The 20,352-nt window shown below is 44.2% G+C and overlaps 1 protein-coding gene across 24 annotated transcripts in view; it reads right to left on the bottom strand.

Moving 5' to 3' along the window:
- Positions 1–6: 6 nt before the first annotated feature.
- Positions 7–20,352, bottom strand: part of FNBP1 (formin binding protein 1) — a 91,531-nt gene continuing 71,185 nt past the window's right edge. For 7 of the 24 annotated variants that reach the window (XM_027911684.1, XM_027911679.1, XM_027911685.1 and 4 more), the window contains 8 exons: positions 16,502–16,588; positions 13,291–13,305; positions 9,211–9,320; positions 7,174–7,306; positions 6,109–6,230; positions 5,567–5,706; positions 5,051–5,209; positions 2,961–3,070 (listed from right to left, as the gene is read on the bottom strand). In XM_027911684.1, the coding sequence (XP_027767485.1) occupies positions 3,036–3,070; positions 5,051–5,209; positions 5,567–5,706; positions 6,109–6,230; positions 7,174–7,306; positions 9,211–9,320; positions 13,291–13,305; positions 16,502–16,588 (801 nt within the window). In that variant the 3' untranslated portion in view covers positions 2,961–3,035. Of the gene's footprint in view, positions 822–2,960; positions 3,071–4,941; positions 5,210–5,566; positions 5,707–6,108; positions 6,231–7,173; positions 7,307–9,210; positions 9,321–13,290; positions 13,306–16,501; positions 16,589–20,352 lie in introns of those variants that run through there. The other 17 variants (XM_027911688.1, XM_027911696.1, XM_027911697.1 and 14 more) reach the window with 10 other exon arrangements.

The raw sequence follows: 20,352 nt of genomic DNA, 5'->3' as shown, positions 1-20,352 counted from the left end.
TGTGAGGAAGAGGAGGGAGAGAGGAGGGCGGATCAAGAGGGAGGGGGCAGGGAGAACGAGCAGCAAAAGCAGCGTACACACGAGAGCTCGAAGGGTTTCAGGAAACAGCAAGGCCATGGGGGTTTAATACTTGGGATGAGCATCAGCCTGGATTTAAAAAAAAAAAAAAATTAAAATAATAAAGGCTGACAAGTATTAGTGACCTTTTGGGGAAAGCAGAATATTGAATGATACACAGGGATCAAATTTAACATCTGCAAATTCAGAGCCCAGTCCAGCTGCTGTAACACTGTGCCCAGGGGAGGTTTCCCACCTCCCTTCCACGCTCTCTGATGAGAATTCCTGCAGGATTAGCACTAAAGGCACCGTGTGAAATGCTGATGGACCAGTGTGTACATTCAGATGGACTGAGGGACGGAGGGACAGAGGACAGACCAGCACATGCTTGGGACTCTCTGGCCACCCTCTGCATCCGAGGGCAGCCAGCAGTTCTCTGACAGAAGGAGGGGGGAACTGGGTGGGGGAGAAAGTGTGGGTTGTGTTTGACAGAGGGGCTGTGCCAAGCTGGCAGAAGAAGGGGAGAGGCTGATAAGGTAATCCGAGCCACAAGTAGCATGCCATGGAAAAGAGCAAGCGTCTTGAATGGTACTGGGATGGAATTTAGATCTGAATTTTTCAAGTGGGAACTCCAGACTAGACTGGCAGTCTGGCTTTCCATGGGTGTGTTTTAACTGCCTGCAGGGTAAACAGACCACTTTGTTTCTCCTTCTGTGACAAGCTCGCCCCGAGGTTCTTGCACCAGCACAAACACCTTTAGGAATCTAAAACATAAGAAAGACAAAAAGAAAAGAGACTGGATTAGAAAGAGGTTGGGGAAAATGGGATCCCTTAAGAGCAGCACTGCCTGCAGGAGGTTAAAGGAAATAGAGCATCAAGCATCTACTGGGTTACAGGGGGTTAAGGAAGGCTCCCAACTCAAACAACAATTCCTTCACCCTCAGCCCTCCCCTCCAGCCTGGGGATGAGCATCACTGGGACCCTGCTCTCCTCCTCAGGAGAACCCGCTTCATGCCACTGAGAAAACAAACAGCTTTTTAATTCTCAGTCTGCAAAGTAGCACTGCATCTGTTCCAGTGACAGCTCCAGAGACCATCAATGCTACCAAACAACAGCAAAGTAAAACATGAGGAGTCTGCAGAAGAATCCAGAGCTCTCCTTTCCACCTGCAGAGACCTTTCAGTGCCAAGGGAAGCCCAGGAATACACAGGTCAGTGACCCAGCCTAAGCCTCCAAACCCCTCCTCTGTCCATCCCTGTTCCCACAGTCTGCTGGCTGAGGGCAAGTTTTTCCTTTGGCCAAGTGAAGCCACAATCCAGGAGTGTGATTTGGCCCAAACTGCTGTATCCAAGGGAATACAGGATGAGTCCAAACTTCCCTCATGTTTCAGAGAGCACCCACTTCCATAAAAAGCTTCCAAATGACAGCACAAAAGAGTTTTTCAAAGAGCCACAACAAAATATTTTTCCTGAACAAGAATTGCATTAGTACTTAGTGTGGGAAGCAGATCTAGGCCATTTGCTCTCCCTTAGTAAAGTTAAACATCACTAGGTTTTGCCACTAATTAATCACCACTCACTAGTAATTGGAATTAAAAAAAAAAAAACAAAAAACAAAACCTCACAGGAATGAGAAAATATAATGTTTATTAGAAGAAGACACCATGGTACATCAAGCTACAAGGAGACTCCTGACAGATGATGATTCTTTAAAAAATAAGAAAGGAAAAGAGACAACCACACTGGCCAGATTTAACAAACCTTAACACACACAACAGCAGTTTCTATGCGACTCCAACCAGGTGCAGGCAGCTGAGTAACCAAAAAACACTTTTCCACGTAAGAGGGACCAAGTAGTTACCAAAACAACAGCTGGGTTAAGCAGAAGGACAGCCTATAAAACCATTTATATTTATACACATATAAAAGGATAAAAACAATTCAAATTCAAGTAACTTTAGTTTTTAAGTTATGTTATATACATTTTTATTTTTTTTTATACTGGGAGAACTAAGGGCACGTATTTAACAAAGGGATTTTAAAAAGCCACAGTCCAGTTTATAATTACCGATTGCTAAATGATTTGGCAAGCATTAAATAATCAGATATATCCTAGATAAAAAGTGCATCAGCGTGGTTAACTTTCACCTATTTATTGATATAAGTCAAGGCTCTGCACGATGGTTACAGCAAACAGCAGAGCTGCAGCACTGGGAATCCCACCAGGATTTATTGATACCAGAGGTGAGGGGGAACAGACCCACAGCGGCCAAGGAGCCAAGATGCTCATCAGCCCAAAAATAGTTTCTATTAAGAAGTTTAACTTCACAAACCAGCCCTTATTCCTTGCATGGCACCCAAACACCCAGGCTTTCTGCTGGAAAGGGGAACGTGGCATTTTTGTTGGGTGCGACGCAGAGTTTACACAAAGTTGGTTATTCCGTGCAGGGTTTGTTTTGTTTTTTGTGTGTGTATCACACGACTTCACAACATCCCTCAGTGAAAGACAGTTTTGTTCCCAAGAAGATGATGAGGTACCATAGCCAGTGACACAGGATGGTCGGTCCTGAGTGACCAGTCCCTGTATTTGACAGTTCTCAGCACCAGACACCCGACGGGTACAGAAAAGCCCTGCAAGATGCTACACCCACGTGTGTGCACAGAGCAGTTTCCTGCGTGAATCCCAAGGAGAATGAACCCTGCACAGCTCTCATTTCTACCAGGAAGGACCAAAAAAAATGCTGCTTGCTCTAAGTGGACAGTTGGGTCAGCGCTTTCCTCGGCAAGTGCTGAGCACTGACATTTCGGAGGCGACCTGAACATGCATCGGCTGAGTGAGTGGTACCTAACAGAGTCTTTCAGTGATGGAGATGGGACATGTGCTTTCATCTCTTCTAAAGAAAACCTTCTCAAACACAGCTCTTAAAACAACCGTAGCAGCAAACCAGGAGAATAAAGGGTGGACAGGCCTATGCAAACCTACTCAGAGATTTTCTGAAGTGGTTTGTACACATCTGGAAAAAAAAAAAAAAAAAAAAGACAAAAAAGGCAAAAGAAGATAGACATTACTGTTCTTTTTGTGACTGGGTCTGCCAACACCCTCTGTTAATGTCACCAACAGCCCTCACACAGGTATTTGCAGGGGCACACAGACCCAGCTGGGCTCCTTGAAGGCTGTGATGCAGCAATGACTTACCTGTCCTGCTCAGCCCAGTTCTGCAGCAGAGCCCTGACAGCACAGGCCTCAGCTGACTGAAAAAGCAGCTTTTCATAAAGCCTTAGCAGTGGGATTTCTCAGGCAGAGCTGCCTCTGGCTCACAGCACAGCAACAACCTGGCTGGGCAGGTACTCCTGAGCCAGGGCTTATTCTGCTGGCTGGGGGAGTCACAGCTGTACTCAGAGCTGCTGGGAGCTCCCACCCTTCTGCAGCCAACCTTTAGCAGCATCAGCTGCTCAGGCTTCTCTCCAAAAAAAGAGGAAGGAGTTACTGAAGTTTGCAAATGCTTTAGCATTTACAGTGTTATTTTCTGGAATTCCATCGCCTCCGTTTCAAGGACTGAATCAAGTCACTTCTACCAATACATCAACAATCAAATGAGAAATTTGCAGCTTGCAACAAACTTTGTCTTTTAAACACAGTAGCAATTCCCCCAAATCTTTATGATGAACTCAAAGTTCTCTTTTAGCTTTTAAGTAGATAATTGAAACCATTATAGTTCCTATATATTAGATATTCACAGATGCACTGACTGCATTTTCAGTCTAGTGGAAGTTTTTTGCACCCCTCTGCAACTCAACTGACCCTGTATTTGCCAACACAAACAGAAAACTCCTGCGTTATGGCAAAATAAAACAAGGCCCAGATTTTCACCTGCAGCAGACAAGGCACTGCACTGATTAACACTGAATCCAACACTGTGAACTGCTCACGTTACAGTGTTGATTTACACACAGTTCCACTCCTCTCTTCCCACTGTCCATAAATCCCAATGAAAGTGGTTCAGTGTTGTTTTGGCTTGGATGAGGCAGCTTGTTTCACATCAAGAACTCTAGGGTCTAGGAAACACAACAATAATCTGAAGGTTTAAGTGACTGAACAAACACAAATTATTGAACAGTGAAGTTCTAACACGTCCTGACTTCTAACAGGACTAAAATAATTTGATTTCTCGGTGTATCCCATTACCAGGTGTTCAGTGCTGGCATTTATTGCAGCCAGGACTGCCCTGCAGCACTGCTTCCTTACTCAACACACCTATTGGGGAGGAATTTAAAGCAACAAACAGCAGCTTGTGGAGTCCAAACTCTGAATGTCTGCATTGATCTTGCGTGAGCAAAAGATCAAACCATTAGTTATGGTCATCTGAAACAGCAAATACATCTGAAATGTAGCAAGGTGGCAAAGAGGAGCTTTCTTAATGTTTTTACCCATTTGTCAAGGGCCACAGAGGCTTTGGCAAGATCTCTCCTTCCTCTACCTCACACACTAAGTGATGACCAGGTTCCAATCCAGAAGGTCCCCAGGACACAACAGGTTCTGAAAAGCTCCCACACAGGCACAAACCAGCAGTCTAAATATTTCCTACATAAAGTTCCACTGAACGAGTTTGGGACAACAAACAGCTGACTCGTGAACGTGTCTGAGATGCCACCTGGATATCTGAGGAGAGCCTGCATTATCCCAAATGGCTTTGTGCTTCCTGCACTAAGGTGGGCGTGCAATGGCACTGACAGGTGAGCAAACACTGTCCAGGAAAGGCTGCATTTCCCCTCTGCTTTCACAGTCCCCCACACTACCCTTCTCTGAGCAATAAAAGCACATTTTGCAGTACAGCAAGCCATAATTAGTCCACGTACAAAATAATGCACTTGGTGGCATTGTACAGACTTTTAAAAGGCTCTGTATCTGCAACACAGAGCAGCTTCGGGGTCGGATTAACCTCTGTGAAAGCAAACAAAATAAAAATAATAGTATTAAATATAGGTCATAGCACCTTTGGCATTTTTGTCCAAATAGACTTCAACATAAGATGTGGGGACATAGCCCTCCTCATCTTCGTTCCTTCGGATTCGCGTCCACCCGTCACCTTTGTCCTCTTCTATTACATAAAGCATCTCTCCTTCTGCTACAGAAATTGTTCCTTCATTCTGACCTGAAAGACACAGTAACAGGGATTTTAGGGTGTCCTGCACAGTGGGAACCAGAAGCAGTTTGGGGTGATGACGTGTGGGCACAACCTTTGTGGCAAAACAGGAGCGTGGGATTCTGGGGTCAACGGGGTGAACACAAAAAAACAGACAAAGGTCATTCTGAGACCAGAGTTTTGGTTCTTCTTGCAAAGTCCCTGTGTGACAGGAGACAAATCACTTAGTGCAAACAGAATCACACCAGAGCCTCACTTGCCCTTTGGCTGTTTTCACTGCAGGGCTTAAAATGAAGGTTTCCCACTTGTTCTTGGTATAGGAATTAAAAATAAAACAGTGAAACGAAGGTAAAGTTGGAGTGATACCTTCAAACGTATAGAGTGCTTTACACGTTCCTATGGTGGGTAGTGGTTCTTCATCATCAAACTCATCGTCAAAGTCCGTTGCAGGTACTTTCATCTCAGTCTCCTGACTCTGCTCCTCTGTGTAACTGCCATCCGGGCTGCTCAAGAGAGGAAAAACAGAGCAACTATAGCGACCAACTCAGGAGCAGAGAGAGCCCCTCGGTTACCAGGCACGGGGAGCAAGGGGAGCAACTGAGGCTGGAGCAGCTCAGCGATCCCAAAGCATGGTCTGAACTGGCTGTGACACCAGATGGGTTCAGACACATCACTTTTACCACCAAAAGCTGTAAAAAATGCCCTGTCTCGCTCGCCTTTGCAGCAGTGAGCGTGGAGGACATCACCCAGTTCAGACACACATTCGGGATCGCAGCTCTTGGAGTTGGGATATGATAAAACAAGGATGCAAAACACTTGGGAGTGCCTGTGACAGAATGGGTTTCTGAGCACTGCAGAGCCGCAGTTCTGCTGATCAATAAGCTGCCCACCCTGCCCAGATACTGTACCTCTCCCGGTCCTGGGCACAGCTGTTCACTGCTGACGGGTTCTGGGGCTCGTACATCCCGCTCTGGCGCCGAGGCTGCTCGTTCCGCGAGGGCAGCCGGCCCTCCACCTCCGCCAGCCAGCCCTGCCAGGGAGAGACAGCCCTTCAGCTCTGCTGTGTCACAGCTGGCACTCACACCACAGAACCAAAATGTTGTTTGGAAACATATTCACATTGGCTTAACTGTTTTTTGACACCGGCTGCCGAAAACACCGTAAGCCAAGGGAATCAGTTGACAGCAGCTGCCAGGAGATGCTGCTGCTCCAGTCACTATCAAGCAAAAAGAAGTGTGGCAGCTTCGAGTAATCTCTGCAACACCAGAGACTCAGCAACCTCTGGGAGTGCCGAATGCACGAGAACCAAAGCTGAGGAGAATCAAAGAGCCACTGATTTCAAACGAGGGAGAGCAGCGGGTAGTAAAGCCACAACTGCAAGAAACATCAAAAATTAATGGGCTGTATCTGTTTATGTACAAAGTGTAATGTAAAGAGCGAAATCTTCTCAGCCCTATAATCCTTCTCATGTAATTATAATGGGCTTCATATATTTCAAACACTCCCATTCAGCTCTTGAGATTTTATATCACTAAGGAGGCTTCCTGTTCATGGCAGACTGTTCCTTAACACATATTTCATCTGATGGCTTCCGTCTTGCTCTTGGTCTCTAACTGGTGCTTTGCCTTTGTGTCACTCTCATTTTCCACAGACGTCTGTAACACGATGCTTCAATTTATTTAATTAATTAAATAAGCATCTGAACCCCTCTGGGCAGCCCTGAGAGCACTACATTTTCTTTTCACCTCCGCTTAGCACAATCTGTTTTCTGTGGCAAATTAAGCTGGGGGCTGACAGTCACAGGAGATGGTGCATGATTATGTTATACAAATCAGATCAAAGATCCTGATTAATAATGCAAGTGCTCAAGTAGCACTTCCACACATCCAGCAAGAAGGTGCATCAATACATCTGGAAAAGCCAGAGCTGAGCACTTGCTGAGCTGCTTTTTACCAAAGTGTCTCTTCTCATACCTCAAATTTCTGAACTTCTAATCGTAACTTCTCAATGTTCTGTGCAAGCTCTGATAATCTGTGGTCCACACTCGCTGCATCTCCCATCTGGGGGTTCTTGATATACACATCTTTCATCTTCGTTAAGGCATCTCTGAGAGGCAGAAGAAAAATAAAACATGTTAGTGCAGCTGGGGGCAATTGGAAGGATAACAAACTGCCTCTTCTTCACTCTGGGGTTCAACTAAGCTGTTACAAAGGGAACTGAGAACATACAAATGGGGCTTTTTGCCATTTAAAAAACCCCAAAAGAGTAAAATCACTTGCCAGAAGAGAATTTACACTGTCAGAGATGAAAAACAGTGATTTACCTAGAATGTGAGAAAATCTTTGGTATTGATTTTTAGCCTGTTATTGTTGTACTACAATACCTACTTGCTAACCCCAGGGAAAACAATGATTAAAAAAAAAAAAAAGAATCTCACAACCATTGCAATGAATGACATCTCCAAACTTTCTAAATTAATATTATTCCAGTTTTTGGGGCAGAGACAAACAGTTGCATCATTATTATCTATCATGGACTGACCTCCAGTTGAGAAACTGGGACAAAGATGTATACACAGATGTATCAATATTAGAAATGGGAGTGCAAACCAGAAATTCTCACCCTGCCTGCTGCAGTTTGTCTTTAGCAACCCCAATAATTTGCAGGATATTTATTTATTTCACGCTGCTCAACACGAAGCTGAGCCCAGATGGTTTGTGTTTGTCACAGACGGACTTCAGGCTCGAAAATTCAACCCTGCATCCTGCTCAGTCACAGGGCATCTTCCCTCAGCTCCTTCTGGGGGCTGTTTCCTATCAGCCCCAGTGCCAAGAGCCCAGGGTTTCTGAGATGGTAATTTTCAGTCCTGCTATGATGGATTTGGTGCCATAAACCCAGGATTGATGCAGGACATGCCTTGATGAGCTCCCTCGGTGCCTGCAGAGCTCGCACTGACAGCAGTGAGCTCCCTCTGACCCGAGTCACACTGAGGCTCAGCTCACAGAAAAGTTATCTGCCTGATGATGGACATTTCAGAGCTGAGAGAAAGATGGAATTATGAGCTGATTTCCTGTATTCCTGGTGCAACTATTCAGTTTTTCTCTAGGCATTTGCTGGGGGGAGAAAGGTTAATGCGAGTCCCACGACTCGAGTTAACACTCTTTATATTTTAGAGTTTCCCACCAAACTCTTGACAATTGCAATCCTGTGCCTGGCTTTGCTTTGTGTGTGTGGAAACTGGGAAAAAGTGTGGGTGGCAAGGAAGTGGGACTGCTCTGTGCTTGAAGCCTTAAGGGACAATGTTGCAAACATATGAGTCACAATTATTACTATTTGTTTAACTCTTATTTCACTGATGGTGCTATTTCCTCAGTCATAAACTAGACTTTTTTTAAACTAACACTCTGCTCTGATTCCATATCTGATTTTAATGTTGGGATCAATAGAGAGCAGGAAAAAATTCTGTATGGACAAGTCAAAGTTAGCACAGAGGAATAAACCAAAGTAATGAGAAATCATGTAACCACATGCAGTGTTCCTTTCCTAGTCATGATACAAAATACAAAGAAGAATTTTTGGGTTAGTAGGCAAAATAAACAGGTTCTTGAAAGCAAGATTAACAACTGTACAAATGCAAAGCAGTATTTAGGGATAGACCAGTCTTGAAATCCTTCAGGAAAGAAAAGTTCTTGCAAACAAAACATGCTGAATCTTTAATGCAACTGCAGAATGTGAACAAACACGAAGTACAAACACAGGCTGCCAGAATCAATTAAAAGTGGGTAACTAAAATAGCCTTATTCTCAACCAGAATGTTAAAGGCAGCCTTGTAGAAAAAGCATTCACAAAAGCACAGGAGTCATTATCTTCCCGCTTCCAGGAAATCTAAGCTACAGAGAGACTTGAGGCACACACCAAAGAATCAGCACTTTGGATGATGTTACAATGCTGGAACAGCCTCTCTGGTTGGGATCTACCTTGTCATTTTTCATTGGGGAGGTTTGACTCACCTTTGATCCAGCTCCTTCTGAATGTCCCTGTTTAGTTCGTCCACCTTTTGCTGAAGCTTCTTTCTTCTTTGCTCAGGTGGGAGATTGCTGAAGTCTTCGGGCCCTGCTCCCTGCACAGAGTGGAATGGGGGGGGGAGGGGTAGCATAAGAAAAAAAATTAATAATCAGAGTCTGAAAGAATCCTTTGGGATTGCATTTTGAAAACAGCTCACAAAAACCTGTGCAAAAATCACAGTGGTCTGAAGCATTGTTACCATTTGTACTGTGTTATCAGTCCCTGAATGGTCAGGAACCTGGATGCCCTAGAAATGATCCCAGGACCACATCCTGCTTCCATAACAGTGGCTAATCAACTGGAGAATTCCAGAATTCAACAGTAAAGCCGAGGAACTATTTTTATCTGCAGTTATCATCAGATTTTATTTAACACAGTTCCCTTCTCACGGAAAGCTGACCTTTCCTGCCTTCCTACACTCTGCTACAGAGAGCATTCCCATAAAAGCAGTTCCTGGCTTTTACTCCTGTGCCACAGTCACACTTCTCCTGTGCACCACTAACTGCTGACTGAGTGCTGCTCCAACACAGTTAATTTGTCAGGGCTCTCCTGAGCACACCAAGATAACAGAAGCACTTCCCACTGGATTCTGCAATTTAAAAAACATGCTGCTTACTTTCCAGGATCCACCTTCCATGCCAAAGTCTCTCAGTTTTTCCTCTCTCCCTTGTACTAGCATAAAAATCAGGAGTTATATCAAAGCCATAGAACCAATCAATTTGAAATCACAACTGAAGGAAAAAAACACGAAGACGACAGTGTTACCTTTGCGTGATTCTGCTTGAAAACCCCTTTTCTGCCTTCCAACTGCTATGTCTCCTCTTGATTGCCTCAGTTTGACATAGCAGATAGATGACACATAAAATACATCCACACTATTTTCTTCACAGTCACACCTATTTTTGTCTTGCCAGAAGGCAAAAGGGACAGTTTGGGTGGGCTATATGGAACACACATCAATACTGATTAAGTTGCACCATAAGGGACTGAGGTTCTTATATATAATCTTGAATTTGGGCAGGTTTTACTTGTTTTGGTTTCTGCTCATTCCATGTCCCATTTCTAAGGGGGAATGCTGGCTTGTGGGAGAAGGAAGGGTAAAAATCACAAAGCTGAGGGACCAAATTCAGTGGTTCACCAGCTTGTGAGCAGGTTTGGAACATCAGTCTTACTAAACAACCAAATTTCTCTCTGAGGAGTGTGATTTAGCGGACACACTGCCACAAAAACTGCCCATTAGACTCCTGGCTCTGCACTGAATGTGCTGAGACACCACACTCTTTCTTCTGCAGCTGCAGAACAAGCTGTTCAGAAAGAGTGTGGGTGTCAGAGAGCTGGAGGACAGCAGCAGACAGGTCACCTTCTACTCTGGACTGGCCATTCCAGAACAACAGAACTGGCCTGATGAAATTGTTGCTGCATTGATCGTCAAAGACAGCACATATGTCTAATTAAGCCTTGATCATCTGTAATAATACCTAAAATTCCACTCATGAGACAACGAGAAAGCAAATTAAAGGCAAATGACTGAAAAATTTATGCTGATTCCTAAACTTTACCCCATGGGAGTCCCAGCAGTGCTTACATTACTTGTTGAGACTGACAGAGGGGAGATCTATCTTAATTCTTTTCTTTAATGTTAATATTTTGCTTGACAGTAATTCCCACATCGCATCAGATGTGAGAGTGATTCAATCTGTTTTATGGATAATCGACACTAAAGCCATAGACATCTTTTTAAGGCAGCTTTGTAAACAAACAAGCAGTTATAGGAAAGACTAAATGACATTCTGACTCCTCAGTTCTAAGCAGTAGAGACAGCTACTCTTGAAAATATCCCCAGTTGCACACTAGGGGAACGCAACAGATGGAGCCAAGCAAATTTGGAAAAGCACCTTCTTTTTGATATCTTCGTTTTGATTCTTCAACTTCACCCAAAAGCTCTAGGCTGGACTAAATCCAGCAGCTTTGTTCCCAATGCTTCAGACCAAAGCACGAGCGTCCCATGGAGCTGCACACCTGAGACTGGGAGTTGGATCCCACTCTGCCTTTATTCCATGCTCAGTAATTTCCATCAGAAGCTGCAGTTCCTGCTCTAAAAGGGACAGTTCAAGGAGCAGTTTTTGCACATGCTGGGCACATTTCATGCTCTGAAGCGAAAACACACCTGGGCTATCTCTCAGGTTGTAGATGCTAAAAATGCTGCAGCAGTGAGGTGGAGGGCAAAGCTGTGCTGCTTATGATGTGCTGTTACAGGACCAGCAGAGCTGGAGCTCACAAGGTTTCCTTGCATAAAGATACTGGGATTCAGGATGCAAACTGTCCCCACATGAAGGACTGTGAAAATGGAGGCCACGTCAGGGCCAAGAGGAGATTACAACAAGCCACTTTCCTCCAGTTGAGGTGCACATGGGTATCAGCCCTCTCTGCACATCTTTCCAATTTGTGCCATTCCTGGGAAAAGGCCAGGTCAGCCATTTGGGGAGGTTTTATTCCTACAGAGGCTTAGCTCAGCTACACAACACACTGTGACCAGGAAAATGAGTGGAAATCCATGGTTATAAATGCATTGGACTCCCAGGACAGTGGCTTGGGAACAGCCAAAAGAAGATTTGCAAGTATCCCAGACACTTCCATCATTCCTCAGACCTACCATAGGTCTTCAGGGAGAAGCAACATTGCTAAAGGAGCCCAAGCAAGTCATTGTGCTGCCAGAGCAGCAGCAGGGCCAGAAACTTCCAAAGCCACTCCAGGCAGCTCATGGCCCACGTGTTCCCTCTGGATGAGCTGCCATGAGCAGAACAGGCCCACAGTGACGTACCCAAGACAGATGTAGAATCATGGAATGGTTTGAGTTGGAAGGGACCTTAAGCCTCATCTCATTCCAACCCCCTGCCATAGGCAGAGACACCTTCCACTAGACCAGGTTGCTCCAAGCCCCATCCAACCTGGCCTTGGACACTTCCAGGGATGGGGCAACCAAAGCTTCTCTGGGCAACCTGTGCCAGGGCCCGCCCACCCTCACAGAGGGAAGGGAAAGAGCACCCAAAGGAGCTGACTGGTGAGGAATAAGAGAACTGGGAAGCTAATGCAATACAGGTGCTCCTGTGGATCCCGAGGCTCTCCAAAACTGCCATCAGCCACTGTGGCTCTCACATGCTTGTGCAAGGTGGGTCAGCAAACCAGTTGCATTCTCCTTGTGACAGAGCTCTCCAAGGGAAAGGAATGTAGACAAGCTGTCAGGAACATATCAAGGTGTGGAGTGTCTCAAGCAAAACAGTACCTTGTGTGTATGAAATTCAGCATGTAATTTGCTTTCCCAGGCCTGTTCACCCCTTCCCTTTCCAACTCAGTAACATCTTATCTTACCATAGTTCAAGAAACCTTTCCAGCTGCATCCAAGGTGGAATTTAGGATTCACATATATGCATCGCTCTCCATTTGCGAATTCAAATCAGATTGAGTTAACCTTGTTGGTTAAGGTTTACAGGATTTTAATTAATATCATTATTGGTTATTCTGAAGGACTACATAGGGCTGTAAAATGTAGGTGATAATGGTGCAGATTTCCAGTAATACCTGGACACGGAAAGCAAACTTTGCAGCTACTTTACACAGAAAGACATGCACTGCTCTCTGGAAAAGGTCCAGCAAGCTCAGAGACCTTTATTTTTACTTTTTTCCCTCTTCTTTTAATGTTTTAATGTATTCTTATACAGTAGCAGAATTAGTCAATAGTGGTTTTCTACATTTTCATAGCCCTGGATTATAAAAGTGAAAACTAAACTATTTATTAGAGTTAATTTTTAGCAGCTTATTAGAAGACTGAATTCTGATCACCTCTATTAGACTCCAGACCTGTGTATTCAGAGTTATCTGATAAATGCCAAAAAAAGCAAACACAAAGAAGAAACAAATTTAACAGTTAATTTCAGTGTCATGTCACGTGTGGCACAGTGCACATTCAAACACACATAGGAAATTGTGATTAAAACACAGGACAGGCATGCTGTAAATGTGCTTACCAGCTTGAGAGAAAGCTTCATGTAAAATTGGAGAGATACAGGGTGGGGGGGGAGAGAGAGAAAAAACAACAGTGCATCAGTAGAAGAGGAACTTTTTCAAACTGATCTCACAATAAAATGACACATAATCCCCTTGCTGTTGGAAGGCAAAATGGGTAACACTAAGAGATCTGTGCAAAAGTTCACAAGATGGGCTCGGGCAGCTGCCATTTCCTCGCCAGGAACAGGAATGGGAAGTGCTGTGCCTGGACACAGGTGCTTTGGCACTGGACTGACTGACAGCAGCTACAACAACAGCAGTGGGCTTTTCTCCTTGGAGTAACATCACTCACGTGGTCAAAAACCAGAGCCTGCAAATGCATGTGGGTCACTTTAGATCAAAAACGCCCTCAAATGCATCAGCCACTTCACAGGAGGGCTTTAGAGAGGGGGTGGCAGCTGAGCCAAACCTCGGTGGGGAGGTGAGGAACGGCACTGGCTCCAGCAGCACGATGGGATCTCCAGGGAGTGCCCAGCTCTCTGGCTATGGCCAGAGGACAACACCCCTGAAACATCCCTGCTGGCTGCACAGCGCTGTCTGGACAGGCATGGAAAGTCATTTCACATTCTTGAACAATTCAAAAACCAAATACTCAGACTCAAACGTACTTCGGCCATGGTCAGACAAGGTCAGGCCCAAGGAGGAGGAAAAAAAACCAGTCAATTCTCTCAACACCAATTTGATCCTATGACAGCATGGTAAGACATTATTCAAGCTCCTTAAATGATATACATGATCTAATTCTTTAAAGTTACCACATTTCCTGGGGCAGAGCCAAAACATCATCTTTTAGTTACTCTGGGGAAGCGAGACTGAAAGCAGCGTGTGCCCACAGAGCCCACGCACAGCGAGCTGTGTCTCTGCCCAGCATCACCTGCACCCACAGCTCAGGGCAGGGCTGCAGGGCCCCAGAAATTCCCAGCTGTGCCTGGGCACCCCACCACCAGAATCATCAGAACCTCCTCTAGTGCGGCAAGACTTTACAACAGCTGCAGTTCAGGTTTTCCAAGAGACAGGGACAACAACAGTGCTCCAGCGCTCAGTTCTGTGCCAAGGAGCACCAGGGAGCTGCTGCTCAAGATCTAAAGCCAGATATAAAGGGAGAATCCAAACTCCACCCAGCCGCCTCCTCCTCCTCCAGCCATCAGCACTGAGCTGCCCTACCAGCCCTTTGGGGACAGTTGTGAAATGCTCAAAATACACAACAAACTTGTCAGTGCATAAATGCACACACTCTGTACAACAGCTGAAATGTAAAAGCTGGAAAACACCTCTCTTCAGGCAAGAATCTGTGCTGCCAGACTTCAGAACCTCTTTCCATTCAAGTTCTCTGTCACTTTACTACCAGCAGCTCCTGGGAATGGTGCTCTCAAACACATGCTCCATTTTGAGCAACACCACAGTTCATTAGGATTGAAATTAAAATAGCAAGTGGCTCCACACCTGTGTGATGTGTTTGACAGCACAATTTAGGAAAGAAACTTTTTTTTTTTTTTCCTCCAAAAATAACAATTCCCATTAGTCACCAGGATTTGTAGAGCAACACATGCCAGTCATTCAAGGAAAATAAATGGCCTTGAAATAATAGTGGAACGCTGCATGTGAACTGATTGTTCAGGGACAAGGCAGCAGTGAGACTTCCCTCTGCAGTCCAGTCCATTAGGAAACAAACAAAGGATAATAATCACAGTGCCATGAAGAAATTCACTCTCTGAGCTAAAGAGGTCATTAAAAAAGAAGCAAACAAAACCAATCCATTTGGGAGAATAATCACAGAGGAAGGAGAAAGAATGGTCTGAAGAAATTCAGCATAGGCAGCTTGTGTTTGCATCATTGCTTCAGCACTCCTGTGAACTTTAGCATAGACATGATCAGCACAAACTGAGATTCTTGAACATATATACAGACAAGACTCATGGTGCAGAATAAATATTTACCTATGAAGCACTCTAAGAAGGCACAAACGTTTGCTACATGCGCTAGTGGCTAAACACTACTCGCTCTAAAGGCACTAAATACGGCGGAGAATCATCTGCATCAAGACTATTCCTTTGCTCTAAATTCAGCAAATTTTAAAGGGATTACAGACACTGTATGCCCAATTCTTAGGCTGTTAAGTACGACAAAAAAAAATAGAGAATTTATTAAAAGCATTTCCAAATAGTACATCAGGGATTGTTATAACCAGTATAAATAAAGCAGATCATAGACTGGAAACAATGAAATGCTGAAATAAGTCATATTCACAGTTTTCCATTTCTGAAACGTATATTGGTAATTTTATGTGACAGTGATTCGGTTTCTAGAAACAAACATAAGCAGATTGAAAATAAATCTGCATTAAACACTACATAACTACTTCTGCCCATTCTGTGGGGTTTTCACAGCTAGAAACGTGTGCTCACAGTTCCTGGGAGAACAGGGGCATTTTCCACCCAAATGATCAAATAAATTACATTTCCTTGAAATGAGCAAATCTGTTTCAAGCTGTCAATCTAAACCATGTCTAGCTCAGTCTTGCAGGGAAAAAATGAAGAGTCTAAGAGCCACAAGCTTCAATAACACATGAGAGAGCATGAAAGCCAGCAGGTCCATGTGTTATTGGACAGTCACGGACACTAACCTCACTTACAGAAAACAGGGTTGAAATCAATCACTGGACTTCCATACAACCAGGAGGTAATTTTCTTTCTTTGCCTTTTTTTTTTTTTTTTCCCTGTAACCATCTCCCCATACTCTGCTTTATCCAAGTATCAGATTTAGAGGCCCCATATCTTGATTCCATGAACTGTCATCATCACAGACAGTTCAGGGAAGCTTCCAAAAGCTCCAGGGAGTGCTCCACCACCAAGGCACAGAATGTGTCACCATGAGGGGTTGGCTCGTGGTGCTCAAGACCTCATTCATTAATTAATTTAGAATAAGTGCATGGAACCTGCTTGTAACACTCCGAATTTCACAGGTCCAGCTTGTGCCAATTTCAGCATTTCCAGGGCTAGCGGACACATCTCTCCTGCACACCACACAGTAAAGCTGCAACTTGCCTCCCACCAAATTTTCCTGGGATCTTTGCCAAAGCACATTCCCACGGCACACTCGGAACGGCGTTGTAAGTGGGGTTAGCGACTGTGTAGCGACGGTATGGGCTGATCACACCATACACAGACTTACAAAATACTCCCTAGCCTCAATGGCACACGTGGGGGTCCCTAAAGTCCTCTTCATGAGTTCTTTGTGAATATACAAAGACTGTGTCTGCTGGTGAGTCAGCAAGAGAAAACACACATTGGTTACACCGGGGACGAGCGCGGCACCTCTGTGTTTTTACTGCTTCTACAGCAAAAGGCAGCTCAGTGTTTAAACAGCCTCAAAGTGCAGAGTGGGAGCTTCCTAGAAGCTGGGTGAACATTAAGAGTTCAGCATGCTCGCAGAGATCTGAAAATATTGTGGGTTTAAATGCTTGCTTAAATACCAAGGTCAGAAAACATCTCTCTCTGTGCTAGAATAAAGCGTGGCTGTAATGACCCCACCCGCCAAAAAACCCCAGTCTTGGCACAGACAGAGACACTTACGTTAGAATAACAAGTATTCCCAGGGCAGGGAACAGAGCAGGTTGGAGAGGGGGTGGCTGGTCTGCTGTTTCTGCACAGAACTCACAGAACAACAAAGCACTGATCACTCAGGCAGAGCGACAGCTCGGTGAGGAGGGGCAGGACTGCTCAGTGTGTCAGAGGGGACAGGGAGGGAGAACATCCACTGGTGCAATGGAAATAACACCACATTGGATTGAAGTCAACAACATCCACTAAGAAGGAAACCACAAAAGTTCCTCCGTGTGCTTTAGGGAACCGTCTGGAGGCCGGAACTTGGGTCATGGCAGCAAAATCCATCCCAGCTCCCAGACCATTCTCTCTCTGCCCGGTCCCATCCCGGGCTCCGAGGCAGGAGAGAAAAGGGAAGTCCACACAACGCACAGGGAGCAATTCAGAGGTGTAAGTTCTACCCCTGGATGGTGTTAGTTCGGAGTATTGCTCTTTAAGAAAAGGTGCTGATGTTACTGCCACTGCAGCAATAAAACAAAAGAACACAAAATTAGTATCAACCAGCAGAATACCGAGTTTCCTTTGTCCTCAAAGTGGAATTAGAAAAAAGCAGAGCAAGCATAAATGAAATTATGAGTTATGTAAGTGGTTCCTCATTCTTTGTACGCTTCTGGCTTTAACTTCCCTAAAGAGGCAAAGTTGATTTGAAAGTGTTACTTTTATAGTGTCTTTTTAAGGAGCTATTAGAAACAATGCTCACAAAAACTGTGTAAGAGAGATTTTCCCCTTCTCCTAGTTCTGATCCATAATAAGTGCTCTAACAGCTTTATGGTATTCTCTGTAATGGACATTTCTGCTGTTGGGGTTTAAAGAAAAAGCTTTGAGGCAAATACAAAAATGTGATTAGAAAACCATAGACACCGCCAAGAGTCAGCACCTAAATATTTAATTTCTTTTTTTTTTTTAAACAGACTAGGATTTCATATTGGCAGTGACCACTGATACTGGTATTGGCGCCTCCCCATTAACCTTGCATCTGTTGTAAATTGCTCAGGCATCTGTTTCCTTCCATGAAAACAAGATTCATTGGATTTTTGGGTTTGGAAGCAAAATTAAAACCAGACTGGGCACAGGACATATCATAGCTAATTATGTAATTCATTTTAACAGTCACCAGTGATTTTGCCATTTTAGCTTTGTGATTCCTCTTTCCAAATGCAACCCAAGATGCTAAACCAAAAAATTTCAAAGGAAATGGCTAAAACACACTGCCTCCCAGACACATCCTGATCTCCCAGATTTCATGGAGGAGTCGTATGGGAATCCATTCACGTGTTATGTTTCAAGGATCAATTACAACGTGGGGTTCTGCTGCTGGAATTTATCCTGGTAAAGGTCTTAGGACTTGTTCACGTCAAGTAGTTACTTTTTTTTTCCCTTATCCCTTCAGTCAGTGCAAAAAAGAAGGAGTATGATCCCGTTTCCTTTGGAATAAACACTGTCATTTGGCTTTATAGGAGTTGAGAGCTCAGGTTATCAACAAAGCCAGGAAGGACCGGCTTGGCAAATTGGGGTGAATTCTCTAAAAGAACACTTGGAGAGCCCTGTGGCCTTCCCTGAAGGTGCCTGGAGGGGAATTCTGCCAAGGAACAAACCCAGCAGTGCAGAGAGAAAAATTCAGAGCAAATGAAATGATTCAGAGTCCAAGCTCCTGTTCCCCTATGCTGTCCTGCTGCTCCCTGCACAACCTTCCAGAAGCTGCTTCCCTGATGTGCCTCTGTACAGATCAAATGTCCTTCTGCAGAGGAGAGTTCCACCCTACATCCTCCTCCCTTCTCTGGTAACATCACTGGTAAATCCAGTATTCCTGAGCAAAATTCAGATGCTTTTGGATTTGACAGAAGGAGGGAAAAGGATGAAAAAAGGAAATCTTATTAAACTTCGTAAGGTTAAAGCAGAATTAACACTGTTGTCTGGCTGTACTGAATATAACACAGGGTGCTATCAACTGAAACACCAACCACTTGTTTTTCACCTGACAAATTAAAAGGATTTGAGGGTGGTTCTTGATTTCCTTTTTGCCTGGTTAGAATTATTTTATTTTTGAAGGTCATATGGCACTCTGGTGATCTACCAGTCTGACCATTTGTATATTACAAATCACCAAGGACCTATAAAATGGGAATTTGAAAAGGTTTCAAATGAGACAGAGCAAGCTGCCAGAGGTTTGCAGCCTCTCCTCCTCCTCCATATCTCTGGATGAACCAAGTGGCCTGAATCCATCCCTCTGGAAAAATAAGAGATGATGATCTGAATTTTGGCCTCCAAATCCACAGCATGAATCAGGCAGGAAAAGTATTTACATACAAACATCCTGGTAGCTGACAAGGGAAGGAAATGAAATAGAAAAAGAACACAGTGAAAGGTTTAAACGAAGATTTAGCAATAGCCCTTCCTTGCACACTCTCAATGAATGTGTCAGCAGAAATTTGAGGGATTCCAGAGACTATGAGACATTGTTCTCACTATTTCACCTTTGACACAAAGCACTTAAAAGAATGTGGTGTGCAGAATTTATAAGGCTTGCTTGGATTTCTTAGATAGTCAATACATAAAAAAACGGGTCTTTCTTTGGGAAATATTAAAAGCAATTAGTCATAATTGCTTATATGGTCAAAAACACAGTAAGAACTTGTACCTTTGAAACACAAACTTGTGACGTGCCCATGGAACTCCCAACTAGTATTTTTAAATAAAGTAGGAAATATTCAGCACTATTTAAAATATTCTGTTCTGTGAATGGCACTACTGGAGCATTATATTGCAACACACCCCCTGACTTCTCCCAGCACTGCCCAGTACAAGGACAACTCCACTGCCCACCCTTGTACTGGTGCCACCACCCAGCACAGCCCTGTTGCTGCACAAGCAGAATTGAAAGACTGTCTCCTCCCGTAAAAACCACTGAAAAAGATGCTCTGAGCCAAACTGCAACCGAGAAAAGGAGGGACAGGGGCAGATCGTGCCTTTGGACAAGCTTAGAAACTTCCCACTTCCCCAGTGAAATATCTCAGAAGTCGGGTTTTTTGGGTTCTGAGTGTCCCAAGAAATGGCAATTTCCTAGCAAAGAACTGAAACTCACTCTGTTTAAAACATGGGGTTTTTTTTACTATATTGTCTGTAACCAGACAAGACAATGTCTTGTTTACAGCACTGTTCTCAGTTCTTTGTAACTAACCACTGAAGTTCCCCACTGAAATCATCTCTGCTTTTATACAGCTCCAGTCCTCAGTCCTAAATGTCAGTGCAGTCCCTGGAGCAGAATTTGGGTTTTTTTTTAAAGTAGTCACTTCCTTGCTGTAACAGTCTGCTCTAAAAAATATTTAAAATACTGAACACTTGTGTCTCCTTCCTGTAGTTTCTGCAGGAGGAAATAATTCTAAGGACCTTCACCTTGCAGGCAAAGCCATGCTGTGCCAG

This window comes from Empidonax traillii, unplaced genomic scaffold, assembly GCF_003031625.1.
Source record: "Empidonax traillii isolate 1590-97213 ecotype Southwest subspecies unplaced genomic scaffold, ASM303162v1 scaffold34:size3740991, whole genome shotgun sequence".
In the NCBI taxonomy this organism is placed as follows: Eukaryota; Metazoa; Chordata; class Aves; order Passeriformes; family Tyrannidae; genus Empidonax; species Empidonax traillii.
Note: the sequence above shows the minus strand (reverse complement) of the source record. Positions and strands in the feature narration are given on the sequence as shown.